Source organism: Ambystoma mexicanum, chromosome 6q (assembly GCF_040938575.1).
Source record: "Ambystoma mexicanum isolate Mex_15411 chromosome 6q, UKY_AmexF1_1, whole genome shotgun sequence".
Classification (NCBI taxonomy): Eukaryota; Metazoa; Chordata; class Amphibia; order Caudata; family Ambystomatidae; genus Ambystoma; species Ambystoma mexicanum.
Window position 1 is genome coordinate 203578163 of NC_090937.1, and position 26895 is coordinate 203605057.

General features: G+C 45.6%; 1 protein-coding gene across 2 annotated transcripts in view; it reads right to left on the reverse strand.

The window, feature by feature from the left end:
* LOC138515885 (neuropeptide FF receptor 2-like) overlaps positions 1 to 26895 on the reverse strand; it is a 620178-nt gene that overhangs the window by 36779 nt on the left and 556504 nt on the right. For both annotated transcript variants that reach the window (XM_069630644.1, XM_069630643.1), the window contains one exon: positions 19695 to 19794. In XM_069630644.1, coding sequence (XP_069486745.1) covers positions 19695 to 19794 — 100 coding nt within the window. The remainder of the gene's footprint in view (positions 1 to 19694; positions 19795 to 26895) is intronic.

Consider the following 26895-nt stretch of genomic DNA (forward strand, 5'->3'; position numbering starts at 1 on the left):
CGAGGACGAAAGTCTAAAAATCAAGGACAACATTGAGGCATACCTTAATTCCCCACAGAAAGTCTTTGAAGAGGACAAGTGTGAGGGAATGCCCACTGTCTATGTGGATGGATGCTCTTACCAGTTTGACAAACACGGGGGAAAAGAACTGGTGGCTGGCGTAGGGAATGCATGGGTGAAGGAGTCCCCAGAACCCTCCACTGGGTACAAAATTGGTCCCCAAAGTAGTCAGGTGGCAAAATTGATGGCTGTGTATCAAGCCATCCTCACTGCTGTCCAACATCAACTCCACGAACTGGTCATAATCACAGATTCAGATTATGTACGGAACGGGTTCGTGGAGCACCTGGTTAATTGGAAAACCAGAGGCATGTTATGTGCTAATGACAAACCCCTGAAACATGGGAAGTTAATCCAAAATATTGATGATCTGGTCACATCGAATGGGATGACCATCTACTGGAAAAAGATCAAGGGTCATTCCAAAGTAGAGGGACCAGACAAAACTGGAAATGACTTAGCTGATCAGCTGGCCAAAACCGAGGCCATCCAAGGGGATCTAATAGAAATAGAGCCCCTGTTGGGGGAAATCCAGGTGACTGCTATCACTAGCTCCCAGACAAATGCTCACAATGATCTTTCAACTGCACAATGGAGTAGGGAGACCCCTGATGCTGATTTAATTACAGCTCAGAAGGGGGATCCAATAATTGGTAAGTTTAACCAACACATTGAGGACTCGAGAACTTTCCCCTGACAGATAACGATTACATTGGGAAAGAGGATCTTAGAGTGTTGATGAAATGTCCAAAGATGTTCCCAATCCAAGACGGTTTGTTGGTAAGGAAATCCAAAGCTGGCCATGATCAGTGGGTGGTCCCTACCTCATTCCGAAGACTGATGTTAAGTCACACCCATGATGCGGCCACCGCCGGTCATACAGGGTTTCTTACAACACTTGAGATCTTAAGAGAGGTTGCTGTAACGCTCACCTGATTCCCGTAGAGGCGCCGGTCTTGACTGGGCGTATACCGTATCTTCAAAGGTGATGTGTAACACACGGCTGGCTCTTTGGGCTGGACCTCTGTGCACTGTATGTCTGACTCGAAGGGTAAGATGTCTGCAGATAGAAAATATGGGATTAAGGAACTGGGTTATTGAATGTCTCTCTCTTCTTCCCTTTCTCTTCTCCTGTAGAACCCCAAAGGTTAACGCTCTCACCTTAGGTAAGTGAACGCTATGCTCTCCATCTGCCTCGGGGCAGGGTGCTGTAACCAGTTTCTTCACTGGATAAGGGGAGCAGGCCTCTTGACTTCAGAGGACTGCTGTCCGTCGTTTACTGCACGAACGGTAAGTTTCGACTAATTCTAATGTCTTTAAAGTCTTTAGTAATGATGTTTCTTGTTTTGCAGGGTTCCGGCGATGGCGGGTGACGGGCTGAAGTGAGTTGAAGATGGAGCCCGTGTGATGAATAGAAGCGCCTGGAAGCACGTAAGTAAGCGCTTGTGGCCTGCTTCACGATGCGCTCTAACTCTCTTTTTATTTTGCAGGTACAAGTTCGGAGCGGCTGCAGGGTGCCGGAATACACACTGGGTTAGATGTGGAAAGGAGTAATGGCACGTGAGTATTAAAGTTCCCCAATGTCTTTAAGCGCACCTTGTTTTGTCTTTCAGATGCGGGATGCAGCGTCGAAGGCCTCCGGAGCGTGCGAAGAGTTGGTAAGCTTTTGTCTTTCAGATGCCGGAATGCAGTGTGAAGACCTCCGGAGCGCACGAAGAGTAGGTAAGCCTTTGTCTTTCAGATGCCGGAATGCAGCACGAGGCGTTGGTGACAGCCGATGGACCAGGTAAGTGAAGAGCTGTCAATGAAGACCGTAATGCTAACCTGTTCTTTCTTGTCTTTATAGGTGTTGCTGAAGACTGGATTCAGGATGGTAAGCCTTTTTCCTTAGGCCCAGGATCAGATGTAGAAGACACGATGAGCGTTCTGCTGCAGAGGATGCAGAATATCGCAAAGCAAGATTCATCCATCGGGTGTGGTTTAAATAGCCTCCTGTAGTGCTTAGGTGTCTCCATCCACAGCCACGCCTAGGTAAGAAAAGAGTTCCTGCTTTCCAGAAGAGTTCCAGTGTTCTGAATCTAGGGAGTGGCTCCTGCCCCACCCAACAGGAAAAGTAGTTCCAAACAGAAGAGGATCAGAGGCTCAACTGGCAGGCAAGTAAGCAGCATGGTCTGCTGCAGGTAAGTCCACCCAAGCATTATGAGCCCGGCGCTTCCAGCGCTGGGACTGGGCATATTTATGAGCCTGGTGCCACTGGCGCCAGGACTGGGTCCAAAAGGTCCCAATTGGGACTGGTTGGCACTCGGAACCTGGGTTATGGATCTGCTTCCAAGGGAGTTGGGAAAACCCTGACCTTTTGGAAGCAGAGATCATGACAGTACCCCCCCTCAAGGCCCCTCCCAAACTGGGCTTCTCGGGGGGTTTTGGCTTGTCAGGAAATGTTCGGTGAAATCTTTTGATTAGGCGAGGAGCGTGGACATATTCAGCAGGTTCCCAGGATCTCTCTTGGGGGCCGTAGCCTTTCCAGTCAATTAGGTAAAATAGTTTAGATTTGGAGATCTTGGAGTCCAGAATGCTTTTGACTTCAAACTCGAGTTCTCCATCAACTAGGATAGGTTTTGGAGATTTAGTTAGTCGGGTTTGAGGTTGCACAGGTTTTAATAGAGAGACGTGGAAGACCGGATGTATCTTCATGTGCGGGGGCAAGTCCAACTTGACCGCTACTGGGTTTACTATGGTAGTGATGGAATAGGGACCAAGGTATCTTGGGTTGAATGTGCGTGGCCCTTTTAGAGGTAGATATTTGGTGGATAACCAGACTTGATCCCCTACTTGATATTGAGGGGCTTCCTTCCGATGTTGATCTGCTCCTTTCTTGTATTGTTCTTTAGCCCTTTGACGGTGAGAAACAGCTTCCTTAAAGGCTTGGGTGATTATAGAATGCAGGTAGTCTACTGCTGGTGTTTCAAGATCTTGGAGGGGATCCAACTCCGAGGTTCGAGGGTGACTGCCGTACAAAAGAAAAAACGGGGTTTTCCCAGTTCCCGAATGGACAGAGTTATTGTAGGCATATTCGGCTATCCAAAGGATGTCTTTCCAAGTTTTTTCAGTTTGTTGCAGCATGCAGCGTAAATACTGTTCCAGAGTTTGATTGGTCCTCTCGGTTTGTCCGTGGGTCTGAGGGTGGTGACTGTTCGATAGTCTCACATCAATTTGAGCCGACCGACAGCAACTTCGCCAAAAATGAGAAATAAATTGACTACCTCGATCCGAAATTAGAACCGAAGGAAAACCGTGCAGCCGGATGATGTTTTCGAGAAATTCTCGGGCCAGTGTTGCTGCTGTTGGCAAGCCTTTGAGCGGAATGAAATGCGCCATCTTGGAGAATAAGTCCACGATTACTAGAATCGTATTGTATCCGGAGCATGGAGGTAGATCGGTGAGGAAGTCCATAGAAAGCGTATGCCAAGGGCGAGGTGGGATGTCAATAGGGCGTAAGAGGCCTGCTGGTCTTTCCTTTTGACTCTTGTTTTGGGCGCATACTCCACAGGACATTATAAAGTCTCTGATATCTTTTTTCCAAGACGGCCACCAGAAGTAGCGCTTGATCTTTTCTGAGGTCTTGGCCATACCGGGATATCCTTCCATTAAAGAATCGTGATAACAAGAGATTACTTTTTTCTGTAAATCTGTGCTGGGTAGGTATAATCGTTCTTGGAAATACAATAAGTTGTCCTTTACTGCAAAGTCCTTTCCATGCAGATGCCAATTCTGTATGTCTGCTGGAGTTACAAGTTGCCTGGCTTTATCCTTAACTTCCTCTATGGATTCTGTGGCGATTACACCCAGAATTCTTTGTTTGGGAATGATTGGTACAGGTTTAGGGTTGATCAAGTGTTCTTCCACTCCCATCCGAGAAAGGGCATCAGCTTTACCGTTCTTTGTACCAGGTCGATAGGTAATTATGAAGTCAAACTCGGCAAAGAATAATGCCCAACAGAGTTGTCTAGAGGATTGGGCTTTTGCGGTTTTCAAATATTGCAGGTTTCGGTGATCCGTAATCACAGTAACGGTGTGTCGGGCCCCCAGCAGATAATGCCGCCAAGCCTTAAAGGCAGACTTGATAGCCAGAAGTTCCTTGTCAGTAATCGTGTAATTGATTTCAGGAGGCGAGAATTTGCGGGACCAAAATGCCACGGGATGCAACTGATTGGTTACCGGGTCCTTTTGTGATAGAACTGCCCCTATGGCAAGGCTTGAAGCATCAGTTTCCACGATGTAGGGGAGTTCGGGGCGAGGGTGTTTTAAGATTGGTTCAGAGATAAATTTAGTCTTCAAATCCTGGAAAGCTTGTTCCGCCTCGGTAGACCATTCAAAACGTTTGTTTTTCTTTAACAAGGCAGTGATGGGCTGGACTATTCGAGAGAATTCGGGGATAAACCTGCGGTAAAAGTTAGCGAAGCCTAACATGCTTTGCACACCTTTTACGGAGGATGGTGATGGCCATTTGAGAAATGCATCGATCTCCTTTGAATCCATACGCACTCCGCCAGGTGATAATATGAATCCCAAGAATTCAACTTCAGTCACGTTGAAAACACATTTTTCCAACTTAGCGAAAAGTTTGTGTTGACGCAATCTTTCGAGGACCATTTTCACGTGTTTCCGATGTTCAGATTCCGATGAAGACTAAACGAGGATGTCGTCAATGTAAACAACAACACACACATCTATGAGCTCTCTGAGGACATCGTTCATAAAATATTGAAAGGCGGCCGGGGCATTGCAAAGTCCGAAGGGCATGACCTGATATTCAAATAGCCCATACTTGGTGCGGAAGGCTGTCTTCCATTCATCGCCCTCTTTTACTCGTACCAAGTGGTAAGCTCCTCTAAGATCCAGCTTTGTATATATGCATGCTTTTCTGACTTGGTCCAGGAGTTCAGGGATCAAAGGTAACAGATATCTATTCTTAACGGTGATCTGGTTCAGGGAGCGATAATCTATACAAGTTCTAAGGTCTCCTTCCTTTTTTGGAACGAAGAACAAAGCTGAAGAAGCAGGGGACTTGGAAGGACGAATAAACCCATTTGCCAGGTATTGATCCAGGTATTGTCCAAGGTGAAGGTTCTCAGGCTCGGTGAGGGCATAAATTCTACTACAAGGAGGAGTAGATCCAGGTATCAGGTCTATCTGGCAGTCATAAGACCTATGAGGAGGTTGAGAGTTAGCCTGATCCTTCCGGAAAACATCTTGGTATTCTAGGTATTCGGGAGGTAACTGCGGAGTCTCTGAAGAAATTGCTGCCAGTGCAACACCAGGTGGAGGGTGACAAGTAGAGACACATTCTGGAAACTGGACCGTTCTTGCTCGCCAATCGATCAGAGGATTGTGTTTCTCTAACCAAGGTATTCCTAGAATAATCTGAAACTGAGGGGCCTTGATCACATCGAACACGATCTTCTCATGGTGTCCATCTTGACTTACTAGCGTCACCTCTTGAGTGGTATGCGTTACTGGCCCGGAGGCTATCTCCGTACCATCCACCGTAGTAATGACGTCCTTTACAGCCTTGGGACAAAGAGTTAGATTCATCCTCAAAACCATTTCATGATCCACATAATTGCCGATGGCACCGCTGTCGACGTAAGCTTCAATTGCATGTAATCGATCCGGATTATCAGGGCTAATGAGGACCATAGGTATCACGAAATGCGAGGTCACAGAGCTGGTTTTCACGCTCGGCAAGAGGACTTCTATTCTTGTCGGGCGAGGTCGTTTCCCTGCTCAGAGTTTGTAACTTTGGTAACTGCAGCTCCTACTGCCTTCTTGGCAGGTTTCACCGGACAGTCTCGAAGAAAGTGCCCTGAGTTTCCGCAATAGAGGCATAATTGCAACTGTTTTCTCCTTTCCCGCTCCTTTTGTGTTAGAGGACCTTTCAGACCCCCTATTTGCATGGGTTCCCCGGAGTCTACTCCTTTGGAAGGAGTTGGCGGTTTGGAAAATACTCGAGCATCAAACTTGGAACGATCGGCCTTCCTGTTCTGCAGTCTGTGATCTATTTGAACGACCAAGTCTATATAGTCCGAACAATCTTGTGGGGGATTCACTACTTGGGCTAACACATCTTTGAGCTCTCCACGTAGACCTCTATAAAACAGCGTAATCCTTTTGTCCTCAGGCCATTGAGTTTCCACTATCAGTCTGTTGAAAGACGCAATATAAGCCAAAAGGTCTTGATTACCTTGTCGCAACGAAAGAAGCTCATTGTCCAAGGCCTGCCCCTGTGAATGTCTTGCGAACAGTTTTTCCATACTGAGCTGAAAAGCTTGAAAATCATGGAGGACCGGATCATCTTGATTTACTAGAGGGATCGACCAGTCTGCCGCATTGCCACTAAGGTACGAAAGCACGAAAGCTACTTTAGCTTCATCAGTTGGAAAGGCTGCTGGCCGGCATAAGAAATGCAACCGGCACTGATTGATAAATACTGCAAACCTCTTTGGGTCACCAGAAAATCGTTCGGGCGGAGCCAGAGGTACATTCCCAGGTAGGTTGATCTGCACTGGATTCATAGAGGATGTAGAAGGAAGATTTCCCCCAGATGCGGGTAACGGGGTCTGTCCGGCTTGTGACTGTAGCAATTGTCTAGCGAGATCATATGTTCGCTCCTTGGAAATAATCAGTTCCCTTCTTAGAGCGTTCGTTTCCTGACGGGCTGCATGCACTTCTGCCCTTAGTTCCCCAAGTAACTGGGCTAGCTGGTCGGTATCCGAGGTTTCCATAGCGCCTGGACGGGAGTTTTGTGGTAGGCTTTGCGTTCTGTAACGCTCACCTGATTCCCGTAGAGGCGCCGGTCTTGACTGGGCGTATAATGTATCTTCAAAGGTGATGTGTAACACACGGCTGGCTCTTTGGGCTGGACCTCTGTGCACTGTATGTCTGACTCGAAGGGTAAGATGTCTGCAGATAGAAAATATGGGATTAAGGAACTGGGTTATTGAATGTCTCTCTCTTCTTCCCTTTCTCTTCTCCTGTAGAACCCCAAAGGTTAACGCTCTCACCTTAGGTAAGTGAACGCTGTGCTCTCCATCTGCCTCGGGGCAGGGTCCTGTAACCAGTTTCTTCACTGGATAAGGGGAGCAGGCCTCTTGACTTCAGAGGACTGCTGTCCGTCGTTTACTGCACGAACGGTAAGTTTCCAGTAATTCTAATGTCTTTAAAGTCTTTAGTAATGATGTTTCTTGTTTTGCAGGGTTCCGGCGATGGCCGATGACGGGCTGAAGTGAGTTGAAGATGGAGCCCGTGTGATGAATAGAAGCGCCTGGAAGCACGTACGTAAGCGCTTGTTGCCTGCTTCACGATCCGCTCTAACTGTCTTTTTATTTTGCAGGTACAAGTTCGGAGCGGTTGCAGGGTGCCGGAATACCCACTGGGTTAGATGTGGAAAGGAGTAATGGCACGTGAGTATTAAAGTTCCCCAATGTCTTTAAACGCACCTTGTTTTGTCTTTCAGATGCGGGATGCAGCGCCGAAGGCCTCCGGAGCGTGCGAAGAGTTGGTAAGCTTTTGTCTTTCAGATGCCGGAATGCAGTGTGAAGACCTCCGGAGCGCACGAAGAGTAGGTAAGCCTTTGTCTTTCAGATGCCGGAATGCAGCGCGAGGCCTTGGTGACAGCCGATGGACCAGGTAAGTGAAGAGCTGTCACTGAAGACCGTAATGCTAACCTGTTCTTTCTTGTCTTTATAGGTGTTGCTGAAGACTGGATTCAGGATGGTAAGCCTTTTTCCTTAGGCCCAGGATCAGATGCAGAAGACACGATGAGCGTTCTGCTGCAGAGGATGCAGAATAACGCAAAGCAAGATTCATCCATCGGGTGTGGTTTAAATATCCTCCTGTAGTGCTTAGGTGTCTCCTTCCACAGCCACGCCTAGGTAAGAAAAGAGTTCCTGCTTTCCAGAAGAGTTCCAGTGTTCTGAATCTAGGGAGTGGCTCCTGCCCCACCCAACAGGAAAAGTAGTTCCAAACAGAAGAGGATCAGAGGCTCAACTGGCAGGGAAGTAAGCAGCATGGTCTGCTGCAGGTAAGTCCACCCAAGCATTATGAGCCCGGCGCTTCCAGCGCTGGGACTGGGCATATTTATGAGCCTGGTGCCACTGGCGCCAGGACTGGGTCCAAAAGGTCCCAATTGGGACTGGTTGGCACTCGGAACCTGGGTTATGGATCTGCTTCCAAGGGAGTTGGGAAAACCCTGACCTTTTGGAAGCAGAGATCATGACAGTTGCATACTGGCCACACATGGGGCAGGACCTCGACCAATACTTGAAGGGGTGTCTGTGTGTGCATAATTTCAGCCATCATCCCTCACACACCGTGCGCATCTCCAAAAGAGGGGGATGACACTGCCATGGTCAGATTTGCAAATCGACTTCATAGGTCCTGTGATTCGCTCATCTAGGGGAAACAAGTACATGTTGACAGTCACATGCTTGTTTACCAAGTGGGTGGAATGTCTCCCGGCCCCAAACTGCAAGGCAGAAACAGCAGCTGCCCTGATGATTAACCACATCTTTTCCCGTTTTGGTCTACCTCAAAGGATTGAGTCAGACAGAGGTAGCCATTTTACCAGCTAAGTAATGACTAAGATGTGTGAGATACTGGGGGTGAAAAGGAAGCTACATATTGCTTATCGGCCAGCCTCTTCTGGTGCAGTAGAGAGATACAACAGAACCATTGTGAGCATATTAAAAAAGTTTGTGGCAGATTCTGGGCCAAGTTGGGATATCCGATTACCTCTGGTCCTAATGGCCATCAGATCTATCCCTTCATCTGCAACCAAAATGTCACCATTTGAGTTGATGACTGGACGCAAGATGGTGCTTCCCCAGCATTTGCTCTACAGGACCCAAGAGCAGACGTTGATCAATGCCTCCACAACTCATGAGTATGTGGAGAATTTAAGGAAACACTTTCAGCATGCTTTTGCCTATGCTCAGCGGAATCTAGAAAGATCAGCTGATAGCATGAAAACCCATTACGACCTGAAGACAACCAGGAAGGAATATAATGTGGGAGACCGGGTCTATCTATACAATTTCCAAAGGAACCAGGCCAAACAGTGAAAATGTTTGCCTACATGGAATGGACCTCTTGAAATTCTAGACAAGATCTCCCCAGTTGCATACAAGATCCGCCTCCCCAAAGGCAGTTTGGCAGAGGGGGAAGACAAGTGGGTCCACATCAATCAGCTGAAGTGTTGCCATCCCAGGCACACTCTGCAACAACTGGAGGAATCCCCTGGAATCCCAGAGGGGGCCGCTCCAGAGTAATTCAGTTCCAACCCTAAAATATCCCACATACAGTCTCTAAAATATTATGATTCTTAAATGCCAATGTATCCTGTTATATCTTGTTTTTAAAATAAGACTGCAAAATGTATCCTGATGTATAAAATGTATATGTTCGCTGCACCATTAATAGTGGTCGAAAAATGTCTAGGAATGTGTATTGCCGCTTTGCTTTATCATCCTAGGAGAGATTAAACCATGGAGACTGACCAAGGAGGACGACCCGCGGACCGGGAGCAAAGATCCGAGGGGCCCGGGGTACCGCCCAATATTCCCATCAGGACCGGCGAGGAGAACCGATCGATCCAACTGGATGGAGGAAAAGGTGCTGAACTATGCCATCTACGGAATTGGAAGAAGATGATGCGGACATACCAGCGCGTGGATCAAAACATCCCTTGCACCCGACTCCCCCTCGAATCGAAATCAAAGCACAGTTGGGCGGGGGGGCTTGTCAGGGGTTTTGACCCATGTTCGAGTTATTATGCTGCAACATTTGGTGCTGTGGGTTTAGGAAATCCAAGATGGCGGAAAAGCCCCATTTGCGCCTGGATCCAGGAAAACCGCGCATTTTTGGCGTACACCAAAATGTTCCCCTGACCTGCCACCCACCAGTGCGAGCATGATGGGCCAGGAGTGCCATGGGTGAAATGTGTGCCAAAGGAAAAACAGCAGTGCCGGTTAGCTCAAAAAGCGCTTTGAAATCACCTTTGTTTCTCTGAAATGAAAGCTAAAAATGCCTATTTTAAATCTCGCAAGATATTCAAAAATCTCACTGAACACCAGCAGATATTTGGCAGAATGTAGACTTGTGTGCATACAAAATCTGGAAAGAGAAAGAGCCCAAAATAATGTTCATAATGAAACTGGCTGAGCTGTGGATGTCAGCAGCTGAAGTGAAATTGGACTTAAAGCCACTAAAATCGAAATGTTTAAAATAAATGAGTGACCTACTGTTGAGTGTCACATAGTTTGCAACTGTTACATGTCATAGTTGTGAACTTAGAATCAGCATTCTAGCTGCATGTGTAAAAATTGTAAGTTTGATTTGGATGAAGAAAAACTGGGAACAAAAGTGACATTTAGTTGAATCCTGGCTTAAAGAGATTGAATTCTGCCTGGCAACTACCCCCCGACAGGAGTTGAAACTTGCTCAGCCACTCTTCCCAGGCCTGGCTGCATTCTGCTGCCCCCACCAAAAGGAGATGACACCTCCCTGATTGGATTAGGGGAGGAGCAGCTGGGGACTGCAGGAAACTGAACAATGAGCCTTCCTTAGCTCAGGCAAATTTTAAATTAGGGGGGGTCATAAATGGCCTCCTCTTGAGAGAAACGGGGAGGGGCAGTGCCTCTGTGAGCAACTTAAGTTGGAGGAAGTGGACAAACCAGAAATTCCACCATGTGATTTGGGAAACCACACCCCTCTGGGCCAGAGCATAATTTAAAAAAAAAGATGGATGATTCATAGTACGGACTTGTCAAAATTATATAATTAATATCATTATTCTTGTGATTTTTCTGTGCACATTTTAAGAGGTGTTAGAACTCTGTACCATGTTCTGAGGCAAAACCCCATGAATTATGGAGATTGCAAACATGGCGTTCACGCTAGAAAAATGAAAATTTACTGGAATATGTGTAGAAAGGCGATGTACATCTGTGTCATTTTTGGTAAAAATCCAATATTGGTAAACCAACCAAAAAGCGCAAAATGTTGTCATTTCTTAATCCAAGCTCTTAGAAACATCAGGGTTGGAACAGAAACTACCTTATGTGATATATGATGTGTATATGTAATGTCAAGCACTTGTGTATCTGGGAAATGTGTTTAGTTATGAAAATGATTTTCTAAGGTAAAAGCAAAGGGGAGTGTTCTTTCTGCATGCCATAAAGATGGCACCTGATGACTCACTGCTCCCTTCTCAAATTAGGTCAAAGAGAAATCCTTGACCCATCAAATCATGAGTGGGGCGGGCACAGAAAGTTAGCATCCACATCCATTTTCAAAAGACATAAAAAGAGCCACTGGAAGCCAGAGAGGGACATTCATTTTCTAACCTTCAACTGAATTCCTGCGCAGCACGCTGACGGAGAACTCCAGAATCCAGAACAGGACCAGTACCCAGAAAGCAGTGCTGTATCCAGAGAGACCAGACCCGATCGCTGTGAGTAGAATCAGAGATCCAGACCAGACCAGCAGAGCAGAGCTGACCCAGATAGCTGTGACTTCAGAACCAACCGCCTGGAGTACAGTCCCAACCTGACCAGACCCTGACAGCCTATTTCAAATTCATAGTGTGAGTACTTAGCCAGAACTGTGCAAAACCAATCTCTTAGCTTAAAACAATCTGATTCAAAACATTTGAACCTGTTCAGAACTGCGACATAGGAATCGTGTGTCCCTTCTCCGATTTTAAACCTGTAAAAGTGTCATTTTGCGATTTTGAATCATTATTTCATTTCTGAAAATCTACCTTCACGAAATCGTCAGTATCTCTTGAACCGAAGATTCTGGGCTTTCCAACTAACCCAGAACCAACTTTCTATTCATTATACTTTCTCCATAATTGCGCTCGACACACTCGGAAAAAGTGCCGCGATTTGCGATTTGGCTAAAATTTCTTCACTTGTCAAAATAGCAGCTTCTTGCTTTTCTTTGCTGAAATTCGTTTGCAACCTGACAATCATTCAAAGAGCATTGCTAAAGGCATCCTGAACTAATTTAAGGTAGCTATCACCCACCCTGAATCTCTTATAGGGAATTAAAAACCATTTTTAGCATATTTTACTTCATTGCCACCACATTTAAAAGGATTTTGCCTGTGTTTTAAAATCATCCCTGTGATCTAAGCTTGCTAGGGGGGAACTGATCTACATTTGATTGTATTCCTGAGAACTGTGTGCTCTTCCTTCCATCTTCTATTGCATAGGGGGGGAGTGAATTGCCACCAGGGGAAAAGTGAACATATTATCTCTTGTGAAACCCTACCAGTTATTTCTGTACTGCATTCTTTCCATCATTGTTTTTCCTTGAAACCATAAAAGCATTCTCAGTTACCTTTTCCTCCCTATACTAACTCTTAAGTAATTAAATCAGTGTGCTAGTGTAACATCACCCAGTATTGATCACTGTTATATTCGTAAGTGTGATATCAAATATTAATTCATTATAAAAGTGTAATATATATATATATTGTTTAATTTTTCCAATAAATATTTTAAATTGCAAAACAAACCTACTTCTTGGCTCAGTGAGGTCAGGGGATTCAAAGAGCGGGGCGCTATATAAGGGTTTATCATCCAGAGTATAACTTGTCATAAAAATATATAAATAAGGGCTTCCGTTGGGCGTCCCAGACGAGGCACTGACTTAGTGGGATTGCTCAATTGAAGTCATTTAACACGCACAATGCTCTCGACTGTGCGCAGAGGCGTGCAAGACCTGTGCTAAGTCAACGCAAGTCCTGGAAAAGTCCCACACAGTCCATTGTATGAATTGACAAACAAGGTTTTGCGCGTAGAAGGGAAGGTAAAATCTCGATTTCCACACAGAAAATTCCATGAATCAGGACCATAGTCATTATTTCATGAAGCATGCCGCAGTATGGAGGCTTCCCACTTCTGATCAACCCATTCACATTTCTTAAGGGACAGAAGTCCCTGCAAATTGTCTCCCCTCCCTCCCAAAAATGTCTAATGGCTCCCATTGAAATGCTCTGTGCCAGGACACTGAGGTTGCTGAGCAGGAATACCATGCTCGGCGCCCTCAGTGTCTTGCCAGTGGGACACATTTCCCTTTCGGCACCCTGTCCCAATGCCAAATGTTGCGGTCGTCCTCTAAAAGATGAGGGAATGAGGGATGAGGGAAACTGCCCCCACCCCGCACTACCCTCCCACTCGGTATGCCACTGCCTAGCCTCTATATCAGTATAGTAATTGCATGCATCCTAGAGAACAAAGGTTCTCAGTCAAGTCACATAGGAAAATAAAGCAACATTCTCTAGCAATTTGCACATACATGTAAACATGACACAATTTCAGGCAGCATTTAAGAACAGACGTAGGAAAATGATGTAATACGTGAGGCGTTCTGCACCCCTTCCAAAAAGGAAGGAGCTGCATTTGGTGGATCAGAAGCTTCAGAAAAGCAAAAAAAAATTTCTGGACAGTTATGAAAGAGTCACTTGTTCAAACAAAGCAGCACATTGCTTAACCAGCCTTGCAAGCACTTTCCCTCCTGCCTGTAACTAGCGCCTAGATGCCTCTGGACTAAGTGGGCTCATATAAATGCAAAATAAATAAAATAAATAAAAGAAGCACACAGGCTTCTCAAAAGACAATACTAGATTTGAATAGGGAACAGAAAGTAGCACAGTTAAGCTGACGCCTCCCCCTTAGGTTGACAATAAGATGGCAATAGCCAGATTGGACGTGCAGGGTTCAGCCTAAACAATATGCAGATACTGCCATAAACGGACAACATGCAATTGTGTTAATTTCCTTCTTTTTTTTGCAGAAACCCTTATAGTTTCAACCATTAGCTTACAGCCAAGACAGCACATTCTTTTCGCGACGTCAGTCTGGTGTAAAACTTTCTAGAGAGACATATTCTCACCTAGATGACTGTGGAGACTAGAGGTTGAAAGCAATAATTGAGGATCGATCAACTATCAATATTTTGCAAGAACTTTCTGTGACCTGTGACAAAGTAGATACCATCCTCCTCCTATATTGTCTGCCAGTTCACCTGTGCTAAATCAAATGGAAAACATTGTTCCTTCAGAATGGCACAACTGTTGATACACATCAGCCCCTAACTCTGAAAAGACAACCCAAAGCGTCCAAAAAGACTACATTGTTAATTTTGGCGTACGTAGCCCACTGGCCTCACCAATTGACTTTTCTAGGACGTCCTATAAATTGCATGCAGATAGTAACACAACGACCTGAACACAGCCATTGAATTGTGCTGTTCTAGTACTGGGTAGTGATTAAGGTTAGCTGCATTTGCCTCAGTGGCACCAAGAGAAAACAACCCCAGTACCGCTCTGAGACTGCAACAGAATCATCCACACTTTTCTTAAGCCTTTGCTATTTGAGTGACAGGAGCTGCATAGGAGCCTATGCATGATTCTTCGATACCAAAACTGATCACCCTCTCTATTCCAATCATTCTTAAGAAAATGAGCATAGCCTTTTGTATAGGAAGTAGACATTGCTAGGCATTGTGTTAGGATGTGGCGGGCTGACTCTATAACCCGGTTGCAGAGACGACATTTTCTTTTTTCCCCGGGCGGTTTCTTCCATCTACCCGTATGTTCAAGCATGGGTAGAATATTCATACAGCTATAAATAAAACATCTTTGAATAGGGTCGGAAAAAAATTTCCTTAGGTATGTACAAGGTACTTGTCTGCAGAAACCGTGGGTGCTGTTTTCAGCATATAATGGGCCTCATTTCGAGATTGGAGGTAGCCATGGCGCTATTTGCGCCATGGCTGCCTCCAATACCAGGTCCAGCACCGGTCTTGTTCAATGGGGATTTACCAGTGCATTCCGACCCTGGAGGGGCCGGTAAGTCCCCATTGAACAAACCATTCCCCATTCCCAATTTAGCCCCGATAGGGCTCAATGGGAATGGGGAAGTAGCTTATAACGGTACCGCAATTTGCGGTACCGTTATTAGCGCCCTGGTCCCTTAGCGGGACCCGTAAAGGACGTGTGGTCAGACCACACGTTCTTTGAGGTTCCCGCTAAGGAACCTCGGAATTTGGCAGTAAGGGATTACTGCACCGGTCTCCTTACCGGTGCCCGGTATCCCTTACTGGCCAACTTGTAATGAGCCACCAATATCATGGGGGATAGTCGACCAACATCATTACAGTTATCAAGAGCTCGCCCCTTCCTCTTTAAGATAAGGGCCTAGTTAGGCAGGGTTGTTAATTTGTTTAAAGCAATGTTCAGGTCTGTTAGCTGAGCATTTACATCCTCACGAACTTGCAACAGAAACACATTTTTACAGGTCTGTGTGTTTGCAGACTGTTCGGAGTGTCAATTGCGTGTAGTACTGGAATACACTTGTTGTTGCTTTGCGTAAGCCAACAGGATCTTAATGATTGGATACCCAATTCGTAACATAGTGCCTCCACAGGTACTGACTGTGGGACCCCAAAATTGATCTAAGTATTTTCCCATCCAATCTGTTCACCCAACTCATCAGGTGTCCAGGAATTGCAGCCAACCCGTATAATACTCCTGGGACAATACATTTCCAATAGAGGGCCACCTGCCCCTCAATGTTGTTTCCTCCCTTAAGGCGGACACATTTTTAAAAGAAAACCATTTCTTCAATATTTTAGAGCGTCTGAAATGGTTAAAAGATTCCAACTAGGAGAACTACAAATGGAACACCCCAGAAATATATATTGTTCTACAACTTCCAGACTAGTCCAATTCATAGACCAAATGAACACTGACCTACTAGAATGTGCACCAACTACCAACATTTTGGTTTTGAGAGTGTTAATAATTAAGTTATTTCTATGTGCAAATATGGCCAATGTATTAATAGATTGCTGCAACCCAATTAGTGTACGATCTAACAGGACAGTGTTGTCAGCGTAACCAAGCCAAGACAATGCTTGTGTCCCAATTTGAGAGGGAACATTTCAAACCAATTGGATCGATGGACCAATGCCACTCACGTATAGATTGTATAGCCCAGGGACAAGAACGCACCCCTGCTTCACTTCAATGTTGATCAATTTTTCCGATGTAGTGTGCCCCTCCTGATTTCGTCAAACAACTACCGATTTATTCGGAGTATAACAAGATGATAAAATGTAATAGCAAATAATCAATGCCCTATTGACATAATTTGCGCCAGAGCAAAGTGCAGGGCACAGTATCAAAAGCATGACTAAAATCTATGAAATGCAGATATAGCCTATCTTTGGGTGTCTGTTTGCAAGCTGCAATTACATATTCTAGTGTGCAGATGTTATGCAAATTACTACTAAAGAACACAACATTTTAATTCGGAACCAGCCATATTTTAACCAGGGTGCTGTTTTGAGATGCCATGTGTGGAATCATGATCAGCCTTTCTTACACCCAGCAGAGCCAACATGATATGGTATGATGGGGGGGGGGGGGGTTGTGTGGGCTCTAGAATGGAACCAACCTTGCTGAGCTCTGATAATGAGATTTCTCAGTTTCTGTTGTTGCGGCAAGGTCACAGGTTGTGGTTGAGGTGTAGCCCACACCTCTTTTGTTTGGTAGAAAGTGACCTGGATACCTTGTCTTAGTGAATATATGAAAAGATGTATTTTCCACACAGTTTTGTGTTTTTTTTAAGGTGCTGCTTTATAGCCGGTTTGTTTATTTTCTTGGGTTATACCCAAACATGGGGGGGGATTCTTGATGTCCCATGTGGTCAGCCGACACGTGTTTCGACCCGAAGGTCTTTCTCAAGGCTATGTTTGATCGGTCTGGCGCCCCCTGTAGGGTTCTCGTTTTATATGCGTGGTCCTGTGTATACAGTGACTCCGTTTGGGCTCTTAGGTCTGGTGTGTGTGTTCGGTCCGAGTTCGGTTCTTATTAGCATCAAGACATCAAGAATCACACCCCCCCGCCCCCCGCCATGTTTGGGTATAACCCAAGAAAATAAACAAACCTGCTACAAAGCAGCACCTTAAAAAAAAAAGGGGAAAAAAACCCCACAAAACTGTGTGGAAAATACATCTTTTCATATATTCACTAAGACAAGGTATCCAGGTCACTTCAACATGATATGATATGATAAGTCATTTATAACGCGTCTGTGTACACAAGTGTTTCTAGACGCGACAAGACAAGGGAGGGAAGACAGAGGGAGGACAAGACAAACGATCTTACTAGGTCTTGTGTCATTCAGATCGTGCAAGTGCGAAAACAAGTGCAGGATGAAGGGAGAGGGGGAAGTGCAAGGAAGAGGGAAATGGGCAAGTGCAATCAGGCAGCATTGCTCTGAGTAAGTTCAGCCAGGGCAGGGTGGCTCTGGCTAAGTGCAACGAGGCAGGGACTGTATAGGTAACAGTTACAGCCCCAGGTGTGCAGTAGCCCAGAGGCAGTACAAGGGAGACTGATCATGGGGGAGCCTGGTACCCAGTGAGACGCTGAGGGTAGCCAGCGACCAGTCGGCACAGCAGACAGGTAGGTCAGCAGGGGAGGGAGAGAGCAAAAGCAGAGGAGAAGAGGAAGGTATTGAGCTGCTTCCGTGACCTCAGGTGGTCCGGCTCAAGTTTGAGAGGGGCAGGGAGGCCATTCCAGAGGGAGGCATCTGCTGAGGAACATTGGTAAGTGGTACAGATTTCAAATGTCAGTGCATACTGATATAAATCTAGTTACTTCCATCATAAAGTACATCACCTCAAAAGCCAGGTATAGTAATCCTTTATTACGGAGACTCACATTCCCATGTGCTGCCATATTATGCCAAGTATAGGCTTCTATGCGCTGATATTGCCACCAAAGGGCAATTATAGCCTCATCAGCATGGTTATCCATAATATGCAAGATACAATCAGGCCTTCATGTACCATGTGCGACCTCAAATGCACCAATACTGACATTGTATGCCGTTAATGCATCACATGCCCGCTATAATCAACATATGAAAGGTGCCTAAAATGTTCAGGCTGTGTCATCATATGCCATGTGGACATTCAGGTGCCTCAGTAAAGCCATCTAGTTGGCAGTTATTACCTCATATAACTAATATAGTTTAATTCCAGGAATAGACACCATGTTTAAAATAAAAGTTCAGCTATGGTTTCATGTGGCAGGTTCAACCTGGAAAGCCTAGGTAATGCCATTTAGTGCATGTAAATTCCACCTATGCTTAGCACAGTCACCTTATGTAAACTAGAGACTCATATGTGCAGGGGCTGCCATCAGGTGGTATTTCGAACCTCTAATCCCCCATGAACACCATATAATGCAGCGTTAAATACTTGTATAACTATAACTAGCATAGTGTTCATGAGTGAGGTTGAGTCTCACATGATCAGGTGCTGTCTCTCAGCGTCACCCCAATGCCCCATGCACCACCTGCTCTTACCTTCAGTGTTTATGCCTCACTGCTCCATTACCTGGCTCAGGCAGCAATCACTTGCCCCACCTTGTCCTATTCTGGCTCACAGAACATGGGGAGCTTTAAGCTGACATAGTGAGGTTGGGAAAAGGAGTGGTACATCTTCAGATTGTGTTCTGGTTGGACTTGTGTTCATCAGTTGCTGTTTACAGACTGTGGCCAGATACTTGGCAGGCACTGGATGTCTGTGCTTTGGGGTTTAGGCCTCATCGAGATGCTCTGTCTGTTTACAATTTAGCCTGAGTGACGTTCAATGGTCCAGGTTGTTGTGTTGGACGTCTTCTTACATTCCCAGTAATATGGTAATATGGGCCAACACACACTGATATTAACGCTACATATGGTGATCCATTCTTGTATGAAATGTATCATATGACAGTGATATTGTAACAATATGTTTGTTAGTGTACCGAGGAACAATGCCACTTCCTGTTTTGACATGAGGTAAAAGGTTGTATGCCATCACTTCCTGTGATGTCACTTGGTGGTGGGGTCAAAATACATCACTTCATGTGATATCATCAGAGGTCAAGGGTCATGTGAGGTTACTTCCGCTACCCTTGGCATTTTGGTGAAATGACATCCCTGCGAGGGTATGGGAAAGGGTTGGCAGCTAAGCAAAATATGAAGCTGTATTGCCTCGCTGTTCACATCGCTGCCCATGTGACTTCCCAATCAGAAGTCACACGGGAAACTCTATGGATATTATGGGAGTTGCCAGGAGTACCAAATGGTAACCCTGGTGATTTCTGAAATATACTCGTAGTCTGGCCTAATCTGCACCTGAGAGCGAGATTATAAATGTAAACAGAAATAAAGAAAATTCAGAATTCAAAAGACCTTATCACAAACAAAAGGCAAACAATACGTATGCGTTATTGCTAATGACTTGAAACAGTAACAGAATAATCATTTGATATGAAAGTTACCAGTTTATGTTGCTGATTTCTCGAGTCTATTGCTTTAATGCTGAAGCACACCATTGACGATATTTGGCAGGTTCTGACTGCCATTACATTGGTCCCCGTGGTCAGAACAATACCCATGGCCTTTTTCAAAGATTTCGGTAGGAACGAGAAGACTCAGAAAATAACCCACTATTAAGAACTGTAGTTTATGCATCTTTCACATTGCATTATAAGGGGACGTGCTTACCTGTCAACTGCAATGGCGACCAAAGTGAACACTGAAGCAGAGACCGATATCCCCTGGATCATTCCACTCATTGTGCAAACTGTACTTCCAAATGGCCATCCTGTAAGTAAACAAACATATACGTTCAAACACAGGGAACCTTTACCTCAGTAAAATATAACCTAGATGGAATTACTACATGTTAGTTTCTATGCCTCAAAGAGACGAGAGGGAGTTAGAGAGAGACGTGGACAGGGAGAGAGGGCGGGGGGGGGGAGAAAGGGAGGGAGGTAGTCAGGGGGGGCAGAGAGAGAGAGAGACAGACAAAGTGAGAGATATGGGGAGAGAGATGAAGAGGGAGCAAGGGAGAGACGGAGAGAAAGTTAAAGGTATGGGAGAGAGGGAGGGGCAGAGAGAGAGTGAGAGGCAAAGAGAGAGACACAGGAGAGAGGTGGTAGAGAGGGGGAGTGGATAGAAGGCATGCAGGGATGTCATTTAGGGTTCGCCAGGGGTCACAATTGCTATCCCTGTGGTCTTCCTTAAAACCCCTGTGGTCTCCCCTGCTACACCAAATTGTAATGCAAGGTCCTGGCCTGGAGTCAATGCAATGTGGCTCTTTGCTTCTGGAGTGGATGGCTTTCTTGTTCGGGCCTCATAAAAAATAAAAAAAAAACATTTAAAAAAAATAACAGGGGTTCCACAGGTCTAACCCTTTCAACAGTGATCCTAAATAAGAAAGAATAGGAATACCAAATAATTTGTCTTTCTGGAATTCTATACAATAATTGCAAGACTCATTAAAGGTTCATTTCAGACACACTTCAGGAGGTGAGCCACTGATTTAGTCTGTTCTGAAACACCCAAACCCAGCCTTTCATCCTTCTGATGTCATGAGTACCAACAAAAGTTGGGTGATAATTGCATGTATATTTGTTCTATATAAAGCGCTTAAGCGTGCTATATATTAACACATCATTATCATTTGGCCTTGGACGTCTGCTTGCATTTACAGTAATTTGGTAATATGGGCCTATACACACTGATCTTAAGATACATATTGCAATCCATTCTTGTATGAAATGTATATCACATTATAGTGATTTCGTAACCATATTTTTTGTAGAGTACTTCGAAACAATGCTATGTGATGCCACTTCCTGTTTTGTCAAGGGGTGAAAGATCGTGTTCCATCGTTTCCTGGGTTAGTACTTTGGGGTGGGGTCAAATTACATCACTTCCTGTGATGTCATCAGAGGTCAAGGGTCATGTGATGTCACTTCTGCGACCCCAGGCATTTTGGTGAAATGACGTCCCTGGCGATACAGAGGGAGAAAGAGAGAAACCAATGGTTTCATGAATGGCTAGATGGATCATGGAGGGATGGATGATACAGGGCTTTGGCTCAGATGATCAGACGGTGTGTGGTGGGCGATAGCTGCACTGGAAAAACTCCAACGTAATTTAATGAATTCAAGACTAGACTCAGCAAATTGCACAAGGGTAGGCTTTGAGTCAAGTGTGCAGGGAGTTAAAGTGAGGACTTTGCTGCAGAGCGGCACTTCAAAGAGGTGGCTATTTTGTATTTGAATTGTTGAATCCTCATTTACAGTGTTCATGGCAAGGACATTGCTGTTAATGTCCCGTGCAAAGCGTTGGGCATGCCCAGGACATGAATGGCCACATCCTGCATAATTGCATGATTACAAATAACAGAGCGGAGGTGTAACATTACGGAGGCTGTGTATTGCAGCAGTTTATATTGTCTTACCTGGGTGGAGGTAGCAGTTGAGATCATGAAAAGGGAGAGATTGAGAGAGCCAATGAAAAGGATGCAGAGGTTTCGAGCACGTGGTAAAGGTACAATGGTGTCTGGGGCAAATGTTAGGAAAAGGGTGGGAGAAATTATGGCCTGTGGCAGTTCTTGGAGGTAGCATCCCGTATTTGATAAAGGGACAGATATAGATGCATATTTGACGGAACAAGCATGGATAGATGAATATTTACGTGTCATCAATGTTGAAGTGATAGTCAAAGCCAGAAGGCAACATGCTAGTTCCTTGGCAGATGTTGACAAAGATCGATGGAATTGAATCATGGGTGGATTGCTATGGGTGGGGAATGTGTGAGTCTTTTGCCAAGCAATTTAATACATATAGGTACCAGTGAAAACAAACAAGAAGCTACATTTAACATTACAGACATAATCCACTGGCTGTCAAAAGCAGCATTTCCTCATCCCTCTCCTGATCATCCTCCGAACGAGGGAAGTAAAGGAAACTGGTATATTATATGATAGGTCATTTATAATGCGCCTATACACATGTGTTTCTAGGCACACCAAGACAAGGGAGGGAAGACAGTGGGAGGACAAAAAAACGATCTTACTGGGTCTTGTGTCATTCAGATCGTGCAAGTGAGACAACACCAAGTGCGCGGGGAAGGGAGAAGCAGAAGTGTCAGGGAGAGGGAAGGATGAAGTGCAATCAGGGCAGCATTGCTCTGGCTAGGTACAGCCAGCACAGCACAGCTCCGGGTAAGTGAAAGGAGGCAGGGCAGTGGAGAGGTTACAGTGACAGCCCCAAAGTGGAGCAGTAGGCCTGCAGACAGTGCAGGGGAGACTGATCATAGAGGAGCCTGGTACCCAGAGAGACTGTGAGGGTAGCCAAGCAACCAGTCAGTGGTGCAGACAGGTGGTCAGCAGGGGAAGGTCTTGAGCTGCTTCTGGTACTTCAGGTGGTCCAACGCAAGTTTGAGAGGGGCAGGGAGGCTATTCCAATTCCAGAGGGAGGCACCTGCAGAGGAGAGCAGGGACGTTGCTAGATCTGGAAAAGATCCGGGGCTACGCTAATGTTCGGACTATCAGGATTGGGGGCTAGCTAGCATTTTGTGTAACCCCTGATCTTCTATCCGGGGCTACAACCAAAAGACGCAGGGCTATAGCCCCCTCACTCTCTGCCTGGGAAACCTTCTGACCTTCAGAGAGTTGGAGGTAGTTGAGGGAAGGGTTCGAGAAGGAAGACTGGGGTCACTGCAACATGACCTGAATCATACTTGGCCTTATGCCTCAGACACTGATATAACAAGTGCAGAGCACAGTGCTACCAAGTGGAAACTGTGGGCCTTTCAATGCAATATACTCATGGATCACCCACATTAGAGAGGCATGCACTGCAATTGACCTGTAACTGAGGAAGGGAAACTGAAGACACTGCTGTTTTGTCAGTGCCTAAACCATGGGCATGTACTTATAAAAGGCCTACGACCTCAACTCCATTAGAAAACAAGACAACTGTAAAAGACAACTGTAAGGAAGAGTTAGGACGTGATGAATGTCAGGTACCTTTATCAATTTCTAGTAGGAGGGAGAGGTGCACAAGAGAATTTGGGGTGGATTTGGGTGGCAGGCCACCAGATATTTTATATTTGTGCATGTTTCCTTTGCTTCTTCCTGCCTCCTTGTTAGGGAGAATTCTCTGTTTAGGCTGAATTTCCTAACCTAGTGTGTCCCCCAGCAGCTTTGCTGCATTTCTGGAGTTTGTTTTTTTCTCCTGCCAAGAGTGAGTCTCTTTTCCTCACACTCTTGGACATGATTTGAGGGGTTCCTTTGACTGTTAATGTGTTTTATGGGCTATGGGGTCTTTTACTCCATAGGGTCTCATGTGTTTTTACTATGTGTGTTACACAGCACCCTCAGGGCAGTGACACAGGGGTGTCATAGTGACACCCCACCATAGACTCCATAACCTGGGACTGACTACTGTCTCCCAGGGCATGTAAAGTCACCATTGGCTTTACTAGTCTCAAATTATGAACAGAAACCAGTACAAACCATCATATTGTGGACATAGTGGTCGGGGCAATTCGATTGCCCGGGGTCTGTTATTCGAGGGGGCACGTCTCCGTCCCCCCTGATCGAGTTTTGGCTGGTGGCAGTGGATATTACTTTTTATATTCGGCCACGAATATATCTCTATGGGATTTTCCCATTGTTCGAGGCTACCAACTTTAATTATTTAATTCCTATAGCCTCGAACATACCGCTGGGTTATTTATTTAATATTAATTCACCGGTTGGTATTTTTTGCCAGGACTCGATTCTAAAATGGCGTTTGTGTTCTCTTCTGTGACTCCAACCCAAGTCGAGCCCTTTGTTCCACTTTTTGGCGGGCTTCTCCACAGAAGCCTCCAAAAGTGGTGCCACTCTGTATGGGTACCACAGGGGGTGTGGGAGGGGGTTTAGGCAGCCTGGACTGAGTTGCCTTGGCAACTCAAGTCGCACTCTTGTGTGATTGGCCCAAGTGGTGAGCCGGCCGGCTCACCACTTAGCATGTTTGATTGACAGCTAGGCTGAATGAATGGGGGATTCTTGCATAAAAGCAGGGCTTTTGGGACTGGAACTTCAGAAGTCGCCACAGGACCTGAGAATCCGAAGAGGGAGAAGCTGAGCCGACCTGCAATGATGACACCACCGGTGGAGCCCTGCTGAACCGTCTCACCACTTCCCGCCGACAGAGGAGATTTTCTTGCCGGAGAATATCTTCCTCTTGAGCTGGTGGGGACAACCAGTTTGCTTTCCTTTTTCGCCTACCAGGACATCTAGTGGTCGAATTGCCCATGCCAAGCACCCCGGCAACCGGATAGCCACTTACCACTGAACCACGAAAGAAAGGACCACTCCTCTTAATCGAGAAACTCCACGGCTGGTTTCTTCCCTGGCAGCACAACGACTTCCTTCTTACCTCCCATCCGAGATCTGCTCTTCTGCCGGACGAAGCACCGACTCACAACCGCTGCCAGGAACAAATGCCCCCGCTGGAGTGTTCTCACTATTTCAAGGTACTGTGTCCGCCTGGCCTCCCTTTCTACAGATTGCTACAAGGTGACAGTAAATCCTTAACCTTCTAGACTGGGCTGGCCTCTTGAACCTCTAACTGGTCACTTTCTTTTGGTCCAACTTCTTTCTGAACCTTTTGAGACTTTTGTGCACTTTTCAACCGTGTGACCTTGGACACATTTCGTTCTGATCCTCTTAAAGTGGGTCCGGCTTTCTGAACTCTAACTTCACGGTTTGATTCTGCCTTCCTCTTTTGCTGTGTTCTTTTGACAGTGTTGGGATCTGTTTCAATTCATGCTCTGCCTTTCTCTCCCTTTGAAACCGAATTATTAGAGTGCCATCTGCGTTAAGCGCTCACCGCTGTCTGAAAATAAGTGGGGCTTTACTTAAGACTTGTCTAATATTCTTTTAAGTGAGTGTATATACTTTAGTAACTGTGTTTTTGAACTTGCTTGAGATTAGTACCAGTGTGTTTTCTTAGATGTGTTTTTAAATAAATAATTATATATCTTTTATACCAAAGCTCTGGTCAGTGTTTGCTTGTTCTACTGTGTTTACCTGCCCTATTGTGTATACTCTGTATACTGCCTAACTCTTCTTGAGAGAAGTCTGACTGCTCAGCCACAGCTACCATGTAAATCTTGGTGGTGCAGACTGCTACCAATTGGGTTTACTGCTAACTCCTGTAGTCCTAAACTTTTTGCAGTGGTCCCTAAGGGAACTGCACAGGTTTCTGCCTAACACTCCTCCCTACAATTGTGCATGCTAATCATTGCAGAATTGTAAGAGGTACAGAATACATATGGAGGGGACATACAAACAGAAAATTATAGATGAGTACCTACTTCCAATAGACATTATATTCAATCTTGGGGTTTTGAGTGACCATTCTATCTCTTTGTGTGTGAACTTGCTTGGAATGGCTACCCATTTACGATTTAACATTCCTTAAAGAGTGAATAAGAGTGCTCTTCTGTTTTCTACAGCCCAAAATGGGATCACCCAGACAGTGCTATTCTAGGGTTTGCATAGTCAACCAGAACAAAAGGCTGGGTTTTCCAATGAGAATCATTTACACCCATGGGCCGAAACTCGAGTTGGCAGTAGTATTTGAAGGATGAACTTTGTGCGATATATATTTGGTGGTGAAATGATGTCCATAGGCAATGTCATTTTTTTTAAACATTTGTTTATTGTTTTCACTACATCAACAGAATAAAACAGTGACAAACTTCCCATCCAGCCCCCATCACCTCCCACCCCTTCAAGAAAACACGTTTTTCATCTACTTTAATGTGCAGCCGTGGAATACAGTCTCTGGGTTGTTCGAGTCTCTAGATCCTTCCAAATGTCACAACTTTTCTGCCCTTGAGTGCAAAGTTCTTTTAATTCCTACTTATACAGATGTGGCACACTGGGGGCCCACTGCCCAAGTTATATCATGATCTTCTTGTCGCCCCCCCATATGCACATCATTATGCTGTCATCAGTGCCTTCATTACTGATGCCATTTTAGCTCCCGTCTGGCAGGCTTCGCATGGCCCCTCCCCCTCGACTGTCCTCCCCATTAGCATCACTTAATCTCACAGCCTCAAACCTGTTCGAGGTAAGCATAATAAAGGCCAGAACGTTTTCACTTCTCCCCCTTTGGTGCCTTTCCATCGCTCTGTGCCACACTACAGTCTCAGCCATCGCCCATCTCCGTAGATCTCCCAACCATGCTTCTACACTTGGGCCCCTGGCCTGTTTCCAGGCCACGGCTATCCCCCTTTTGCCAATATACAGATTAAGTCTTTCATCTCTGTCAGGAACTCTGTCTGTTTACCCCGTTCTCCCCCTCTTTGACCCCTTGGGAACATCCCCAACAAGTATGCCTCTGGCGGCCATCCCTTCATAACCACTCCTCCCTTGTCCACAATCGCTGTCCAGAACATTTGTATAATGTGGCAGGCCCAGAACGGAACATTCCCACCTCTTCTGCTGCGCGCAACGGGCATCCCTGCTTTTCCACCCATTGGATCTGGGATATCCTATACGGCGTCATATAAGTGTAATGTGTTACATACAACTGAATCAACTTAAACCTTGCATTTCTGGACATCCGTTTCATGTAGAGAAGAGCGTTGCCCCACTACACATCTGTGAAGCCTCTACCCAGGTCTGCCTCCCTCCCCGGTCTTGCATTTGTTAGCCCTAGCACTTGCTTCCCCATCAATAAATCATATAATCTATGTGTGACCCCCCCTCCGTGACTTCATATATGGTTGTTAGCGTCCCATCGGCCTCTATCCCGGCTCGAAGTACAGACCATCGCTTCTCAATTAGTCTCACCATACACATATATGTTAGAAACTGGCCCTTCAAAATTTCATTATATTTCCTCAGCAT